The sequence below is a fragment of the Ylistrum balloti genome, unplaced genomic scaffold (assembly GCF_031769215.1).
Source record: "Ylistrum balloti isolate Yb309-2 unplaced genomic scaffold, AGI_CSIRO_Ybal_v1 Utg369778, whole genome shotgun sequence".
Taxonomy (NCBI): domain Eukaryota; kingdom Metazoa; phylum Mollusca; class Bivalvia; order Pectinida; family Pectinidae; genus Ylistrum; species Ylistrum balloti.
Window position 1 is genome coordinate 1 of NW_026781968.1, and position 9,372 is coordinate 9,372.

Here is a 9,372-nt window from a genome sequence, read left to right on the forward strand (position 1 = left end):
AATCATGTGTATTTTATGAATTCATCATATGCGTAACTTTTGAACCAAAATCTATTGCAGCAGTTGATAAATTATTAAAAATATATTGAATACCCTACAAACATTAAAAAAAAAGATATTAATTAGAAGAAAAAATTACAGAACTACTTATTTTGCTAAGAAATATACAATATCCTCAGACAATTGATCTGTCAAAAGGCATAATCAGGTAGAAAACTACAGTAGATTTGGCAGTGGAAAATCTTAGAAAAAAAGTTCGTGCATTTGGTCAGGGATGTGGCACACACAGATTCCCAGTCATATAATACATGTCCAACTTATAGTGTTAGGGATCTATGAGACATGTCTTTGGATTCAAACTACACAGATAAAAATGGAATTTCTTCTAGTTCTTACTTGGCACCGTTTTGTATCTTATATTGAATTCTACTATGCATTGTTTGTTGTAACTGGAAAAATCCTATCTCAACCTGCTTTCAATAATATGGTAAATAAATACAAAAAAAAAGGTCTTACAGCTGTCATATTGTTTGGGATTCTTTCAAGCTGTCATATTGTTTGGGATTCTTTCAAAACCTCGAATAAAAGTAAACTCGTGTAAAAGATGACAAAATACATACACTACTGAGATACATCTTTGTATTTTGAAATTTGTATTGAATTTTGCCCAAATAAGCTATGTCTACTAATGTTATTTCCCCCAAGCTACCACTCACCTATAAAAAACTTACCCTGCACATGTGTTTTTAAGTCCACAGATTTTTTTCTGTGATTGATATATTCCATTCAGTAGTTCAGTACATGTATATATTAACATTTACCCATATGTGCTTCATACATGTAAAAATTAACATGAAGACCGATATCATCAAAAATTGCGTAAAATACCGTTTTGTTTTGGTATAATACTTACCGGTGATATTATTTGGTGGCAAGGAGGAACGCCTTGTTAATTTCTTTGCGGCTAACTCGACACGTGTTAATTCTATTGAGATTGTGACATGTCATCACATGTAATAACTTGTAATGTGCAGTATTGATGAATTAAAAATAAGTCAGGCCCTGTAAAACATATTCTCACTCCTCTAAATCGAAAGTGATCACTTTGGAAATACCCAAAGACTATAAATAGCCTTTGCCGTCGATGTTTATGTTTCTTTTTTTCATCTGGTGTTGTTTGAAGATCTCTGTTATTACTGTTATCTATTCCATACAAATAAAATGATATATTTCTAGTAAAAGGACAATTTACATAACGTATTATAACAAGAGTCCCAGAGGGCCTGTATCGCTCACCTGGATCTTTATGACAAATAGTGCTACATCTTTGCATATGTTCCATGTTTAACACATTTGACCCCTGTGACCTTAACTATGGGTCAAGGTCATTTCTTTTTGCAAACTTTCTTGGACTTCATAAAAGGAACATACTGGCCAGATATAATGATTCTAGGCTTTTCGATATTTCAGAAGAAACTGTTTAAACGTTTTAACACATTTGATCCATGTGACCTTGAATATGGGTCAATGTCATTTCTTTTTGCAAACCTTGTTGGGTTCATCAAAGGAACTTTCCAGCCAAATATGATACCTCTACGCTTTTCGGTATTTCAGAAGAAGTTGTTTAAATGAAAAGTTGACGGACGAAGTTAAATTAAATAGATTGCTCAAGTTTTATACCTATAATAACACTTTTAAACTCAAGTCCCTTCCTGCACCGGAGGTCGGTCACAATAGAAAATTTGGTTTCACCTTATCACAGATATCATTTTAGGATAAAACCAACTCGAATGTGATTAGTATGGAGAAAAGGGATAATTCTTGACCAGACATTACATCCTATAATGTCAAAACTGAGGTTGGGAGAGAATATCGAATGTATCGTAGACACCTACAGAAAAGTCCAAATACATGGAAAGGAAAAGTGTTGGACATTATTCTGTGTGCATGATGTGTTAGTTTACAGTTTAGTCTTTTTGTATTCATATAGTTAAAAGTTCAAAGATTTAATAGTTTAAAATACTTCATCATTATCTATTCAGCACCAAGTGGTGTAAAGTGTAAAGATGAATGAACATTCAGTGAACAAACGAACATTTTTCTTTAATTTTGATTCCCGATAACTCCACTTTGAGATGACTACAGCATAGAACTTTTTCCCAGCTTTAAAATGAAGTATTATATGTGTTGATACGTGGGTTAGTGACCGAGCTACACCTTTTTTAGTGGGATTTCCAGCACGAGGCCCACTGTGTAGCTATGGTTTGGTGCTAGCGGCAATACCTTCCCAAGATGGCTGTGCTGCAGACACATTGCATCAACAGTTGCGGCATCTAGGTTAGATATCTATGGTCCAGCCACCCAGAATTCTCTGCAAACCAGACCAGTGCTAGTTCTTAATTGACGCAAATCTCAATCTGAATATTTTCAGGAATACCTAGTTTGTCATTTTGTTTTCAAGTTTTAGTACAGTATTTGATTTCCCATAGCGACAGTATACACACATGACTTTGTTTTGCGAGATGGCAGCTTTGTTTATGGAATTGTTTCTTGGAATATTTCCACCAATCAGAAAGCTAGAATTGATAGTAAAATGCTGAAACCGTAACTGTGTTACATATAGCCTAAAAATCTTTCTGCTGTATGAATGCCGGAAATCTGTCTCAAGTCTAAAGCATGTTTGATTGAAGAAGAATTATTTTGATTAAATTGTGGATTTCGTCCAGATTGGGGAAATAAAGCAAATACATAAAAATCTCATTTCTTCCATAGGATCAAAAGAATTCTGTCCCTATTTCATCTAAAACATTGTTGGTTGAGAGGAAATCAATTTTGAATAAACATTGGGTCGCAGCCAATTGGGACAGGAAAGGGAGGGCAAATAGAGAAAACTTTTAAAATTCCTTCATTGAGGGAATTCCCTGATTCTGTCTGAATACAATTGAAGCAAACCACCACCATCCCCTTCTTCTCTGGCCTAAGGTGCAAGGCCTAATAAAGGAGAATGTCGATAGTTCAACAACAAACATAGCTTATGACTAAATAACTATAATACTTCTGTTCTTTCCTATGTTCTAGCTCTTAAATGAAATTTGAAAATCACTCTACAGAAATACCTTGTAGCAAAACCAAACTTACTGCCATTTTGTTTTTCTGATCTCTACTACGATCAAAAGGGCAAAAACAGGGTCCACAGGTAAGCTATATTTGAAATCTGAGAAAGATCCATGCAGTACTTTATAAGCAATGACAAAAAAGAGATTTTCATTGGCAAAATCCAAGGTAGTCTATGTCAGCAATTCTATTTTTCAGATCGGTTCCAAATTGAGCCAATGGAACATTAGGGACAAAAGGGAACCTACAAATGAAATTTGCGAATTAACCACCATACAACACTTTGCTAAATTTAACTGAATTTTTTTTTATTACAGACACATGACACACAGTCAAAGATTTTTACAAGCAACTGGAAAATTTCTTCTGTTCCACAACTTAACAACATTTGCACCAAACATTGTTTACTGTAGTTCTTCAAAACTTGCTATCTATATCATCCACAGCTCTTTCCATGCGTTTAAACATAGATCCAAATCGTGAGATCTGTGAATCTGCACACCTCAACATGCAATGCCCCAGCACCGTCTCTGCATCTTTTCCTGAACCAGCTGCTTGATCATAAGCTTTGACAGGACAGTCTAACATACAGTCATTTAGCCGTTTCTGGAAATCAAAAGTAACCGTTAGAGACTGAAAAAAGTTTCCCCAAATTCTGACTTTTAATCGAAACATAACTCCATTGGTCATATAATCAAACTGGCTATTTTCATTGGACTCAATTTTCAAGGTTTTTCAAAAAAAAAAATCATTTTACACAACTATTGAGTATCTTAATAACCTCTATGGTGTATGACTACATATTTCTAAATTTTACACCATTCTATTGAGTACCTTAACAATATCTCTATGGTGTATGACTGTACATATTTCTAAATTTTACACCTAACTATTGAGTACCTTAACGACCTCTATTTCGCCATTTAGATATTTCCCTCTACATAATGCTCTGTTCAGGTCCTTTTTCCTGTACGCTTTCAATTGGTCCTCGTCCATCTTGTGTAATAAAACCAACTCATCCTAAAACAGAAGCGAGTAAGTACTGAATTTTAACAGAATAATGAAGCAAAAACAATAGAAATAAGGAAGTAAACACAAACTTAACAGAATTTCATAGGAAAAACAAGTGATTTTTACTAAGAAAGTACAATAGCTTAAACTGATGCTGTGAAAATTCTATTAAGTTACATTCTTAAGTAAATAACTCAAACCTTTTTCTATAGGTATCACAACATACTTGTCTTAACAAAACTTTTACTACAAAAAGGCCATACCCAAAAAAATTTCTAAAAAAGTTATATTTAGTTATACTTATTTTTGTTCCTAAATAAGGATAACAAGGGGGCCATAGCCCTGAACGGTCATCTGACAATCAATGAATGGATTGATAAATCTTATGAATTCACATGATGATATTTCAGACCACATTTGGTTAAAATCATTTCAAGCATTAAGGAAGAGTAGTGCTTTGAAGCAAAATCTATGACTAACTTTCCAATTTGGGACCCCACATCCTAGTTCCTAGGGGTCAAATTAACTTTCTGAATTTAAGAGATAACAACCTACCTACAATAATGTTTCAGGTCAAATTTGGTTGAAATCTACCCAAGCATTAAGAAGAAATAACTTCCCCTTTCGGAGCCCCATCCCTAGTGGTCAAATGAACTTTCTGAATTTAAAAATTAAATGCTCACTTTTGCTGATGTTTCAGACAAAATTTGAATTAAATCCCTTTCAAGCATTAAGGAAGAGTATCGTTTTGAAGCAATATTGACAAACATCCCCATTTGGGGCCTGCTCCCACGGCCTAGGGGTCAAATCAATTTTCAGAATCTAAGAAACAATACCATACCCAAAATGATGTTTCAGACCACTTTTGGTTTAAATCCATTCTAACATTCAGGAAGAGTAGCATTTTGAAGCAAAACAACAGGCCCAAGGGGCCTGCATCACTCATCTGGTTAGTTTAGCTTTTCAGCCATTTACAAAAAGAATTTCAAATATGATAAACAATTTCTGATATAACTTCCCTATTGAGTCCCATTCTTGTGGTCAAACTGAAGCACCAAATTTGGACTATATCCTTGTATGGAAGAAGGACTTTTCAGAAATTACATTGTCCCACTCCTCTTGCCCCACCTGACCGGGTTGAACTGTTTATTCTGTACTTAGACCTCTTCACTCAAGAATACTTCAGACCAAATTTAGGCTATATCTAATCCTTCCTAATGAAGAAGAAGGATATTAGGAAATTTGCTCCATGTCCCAAATAGGTCCACATGCCTCCCACCCCAGGGGAACTGGAGAAGTTTAAAATATGTTTTCCAAGATGGCCACCATCTTGGATTTAAGACATACACGAAAAATAACACTTGGTCAGGACCATCTCAGGAACATTTCATGCAAGTTTGAGCTCAATCCCACAGTTGGAACTTGAGAAGAATTTTGAAATAGGCATTGCACAAGAAAACCATGATTGTGCAATCATGTTACAAAATGACCTCCCTGTCTGCTGTATCAAATGTCGAAAAATAACAACACTTTGTTGGCTACCTTTCTTTAACATTCCTATCAATTCTTAGCTCAATGGCACCAGAGGACTGGAGAAAATATGTTTTTGAAGATGGCTGCCATTGGTCAGGACTTTCTCAGGATCATTTCCTACATGTTTGAGCTCAATCCCATGAGTGAAACTTAAGGAGAAGTTTGAAATCATAATGTTTAAAGTTTACACACAGCGGATGGTGCGTGGTGGATGATGGTGGACGGCGGACAACGACAGTTGAAGCATGATGACTATAGGTCATCATGGTCCCTTGGGTCAGAAGATCTAACTAGAAGAAGCCAAGGCAAAAAACGACATAGGAAAGACATGGGACTTCAAATATACAGGGAAGGGACCTCCATGGAAAAGAAAGGTGGTGAGAGTAAAGGCACAAGTTGAAGTACAGACATAGAAGAAAATACTGTAAGAATGTTTAATGTTTCTGCTGTAAATAAGTTAATGGATTTGATTGTTTTTATGCAATTCTACCAAATAAATCATGTATTCAGAACTCATAGAAGCCTATTAACATTATTAGTAAGATGAAAGGATACCCAAAAAATTGTAGATATAAACCAGGGAACGCTGAGCTTAATATAAATAGGTATGAATTGTTTATAAATTATCAAAGCACTGATACAGTCAGAGGAACAGCACTATACATAAGGAGAGATCTAAAAACAGAGGAAATAAAGGTAACAAATGGCTTATGGTTGGCTTATGGTTAAGACAAAAATGCATGAAAGGGATTCATTATTGATAGGATGTGTATATAAGAGCCCTAATAGCAATGCAAAAAAACATCAATGACCTCTGAAAACTGATACCAGAAATTTCAAATATGAGAAAGGATTATGCACACATACTTTTGATGGGGGATTTTAATTATCCAAAAATTAACTGGGATTCTTGGACTAGTCATGGATATAAAAACGGAGAAAATTTCTTGGAGTGTGTTACAGATAGTTATTTGTTTCAACATTTGTACAACTTTGCTAGAATAAAACGAGGCAATGAGCCAAGCACCTTGGATCTGATCTTAAGCAATGACCAGGGTATGTTGAAGGATATACAACATGACAGCCCTTTGGGTCATAGTTACTATTGTGTGCTAGAATTCAAATTCAAGTGTTACAAAGAAAGACCCAATAATAAAGTTGAAAAGTGGAACTATTTTAAGGGGATTTATGTAAAAACGACAAAAGAACTGGACATTGAAATGGAAAATATCTTACAAAGCAAAAACATGAATGTTCTACATTGTATTCAACCAGTTTTTGGAATATTTCAACATAGCTAAGTAGGACATAGAACTTGAAGAAAATGGTCAAAGGAGGGCTACAAAGCATATTCCATCATTAAAAGACATTGAATACAGCGACCGTTTGAAGAAACTAAGGATGCTAACACTGAAATATAGATGTTTAAGAGGTGATGTGATAGAAATATTACAGATCATGAATGGTATACACAACAAAAAAGGTAACTGATGAATTCTTTGCTAAAACAAAAAGTACATTCACAAGGGGACTTAGCTTTAAAGTACATAAACAGTGCTGCAACATAAATATGAGGAAGTTCAACTTCACTTACTGAACAGGAGGTAATTCGAATTATCTACCAGAATCAGTGGTACAACAAGCAAAACCTTTTAAATGTTTTGAAGCAAGATTCGACAAACTGATAAATTAGATGCGTCCATAGTGGTCGAATAGACCAGCGTCCATGGAACGTCCTAAGGTACGGTAACATACCCTGGCAGCCTGGAGCGGCGACTCTTTAAACCTGGTCCGGAGAGCTTCTGTGACCCTTTCAAATGCGAGCTTCACGTACTTATCGTAGGGAGCCTCCGTGGTCATTTTTGCTGTAAAAAATAAGCCGGTAAGTAAAGACTGTTCCCTTGTGTGCCGATTCTTAAATTTCCAAGGTCAATCTCTCACGTCGACGAAAACCGGAAGTCCGATGTGGACTTTAGACGTAGTTGCGTATTTTCATGTTGATTCGATCTACTTTCATTTTACTTTGGGTTACACACTGACAGGAAGAACCATTTCAACTTATTATTTCCATCATATTATTTTGCTTATTATGTCAAATAGAAAGTGAACATTATCACATGTACATAGATACAGTTAACTTTGAAATAAACGAGGACTACTGCAATGCTGCCGTACTAAGAGAGGAAACATCAGAAAGACACAGCAGGGCAGACAACTCCTAAGAAAATATATACCCCCAAAGCGAGCGATTCTCAATAAGAACAGTAAGAAAAATGGAATAGTCTACCCGAACAAGTCATATATGCTTCTAGTGTAAACCATCAGTATAATAAAAGGAAAAGAACGAACATTTGCAAATTCTTTTACAGGAAAGTCTACACTGGCAAACTCTCTGAAGAATTATTTATACGTTACTTAGAAACAGTACTATAACACAACAAAGTCAATTTGTTTGAAATCAAAACTATTTTTTGCAATTGTCGTTGCCTTATAAAAGAAAATACAATCCATATTTGGTCAAAACATTATCAATCACTTCGCACGGTGTGCTATTTTTATCTTTCCCCGTTTATGTACGGTGGTAGTTTGTGTCGAACTTACCACTACACGTACAGGAAGTGATATTTAAATCCATAGTAAGAACGCAAACGCGTCAGAAAAGAACAATAAATACAGATATGAAATATCTTCAGGTTCTGTAATCACAATGTCTCCTTCAAACCTTCGCGAAGTTTTAGTTTTTGGAGTGGAAAACTTTGTACTAGTACACCTTAATTTTTGCGAAGAAAAGCTATATGTTTACTTTGGGTTTCTTTTTTTATCATGCAATTTTTTTTTGCACATAACAGCTAATTTACTGTTTGATTTCATTGTTTTCTTTTTCTATTCCAAACAGTAATTATACATGCATGATTATCTGATTGTAAATACAAAAGTTTCATAAAAAAAGAGGCGTAGTTCATATCGAATCTTGCATTTATCATGAAAGAACTATCGGGTCGTCTGTATACTCCCATGGTGGGGGCAGGCCAATACTTCTCTCTGACGCATATGCACGTGCGACCTTCAGCCTTCCTCAGCATGGGACAAAACTAAGAATGTTACCGGACCTTACGACGAGGACGCAGTTCTATATGAAAGCCCATTCATTATTATTATTTGTTAAAAAGTCAGGAAACTCTATCAAAAACATAATTATTGCTGATAATACAGTTGTGGTATCGCACAACGTTACACGATGTGCACACGATGTCTTCACTGTAAGAAAACAGGACGAAATAAGCTATCGCACAATTGTGCGCACGTGGTGTGTTTCTATCGCACAAATGTGCGATTCTATCATATATTTTCTAAATATATAAGAATACAACTAAGTATATTCCTAATTAAGCTATTGATATATATGTTAGGTTGGACACTTGTAGACATATCAGATACGCACTGAATAGTTAGCTCGTAATTTTAAGTGTTTTGTTTACAAAGAGTCACAAATGCCTTAGAGTAGGGATATACATTATATATCTATATGTAAACATTAAATGGACGTCTCTTTATGTCACAGCAACGAATCGTTTAAAATTTCATACCGTCAGAAAGGAACGTTTATTTTCATTACTTCTGTATTATTCTCATTTGCGTTCATTTTGTAAACAACGAATATATGCCCAAGTAAATCTTAAGTATTATATTTGCTGCACGGGCGACCAGCCGGTA

General features: G+C 35.1%; 1 protein-coding gene across 1 annotated transcript; it reads right to left on the reverse strand.

Annotated features, from left to right (window-relative positions):
* Positions 1-3,396: 3,396 nt before the first annotated feature.
* LOC132544038 (uncharacterized) lies at positions 3,397-7,615 on the reverse strand. The gene is made up of 3 exons (XM_060207602.1): positions 7,414-7,615; positions 4,015-4,134; positions 3,397-3,720 (listed from the first exon to the last, which is right to left on the reverse strand). Exons 1-3 carry the CDS (start codon positions 7,516-7,518, stop codon positions 3,532-3,534), a joined length of 414 nt encoding a protein of 137 aa, XP_060063585.1. The 5' UTR covers positions 7,519-7,615; the 3' UTR covers positions 3,397-3,531.
* Between the last annotated feature and the right edge of the window lie 1,757 nt (positions 7,616-9,372).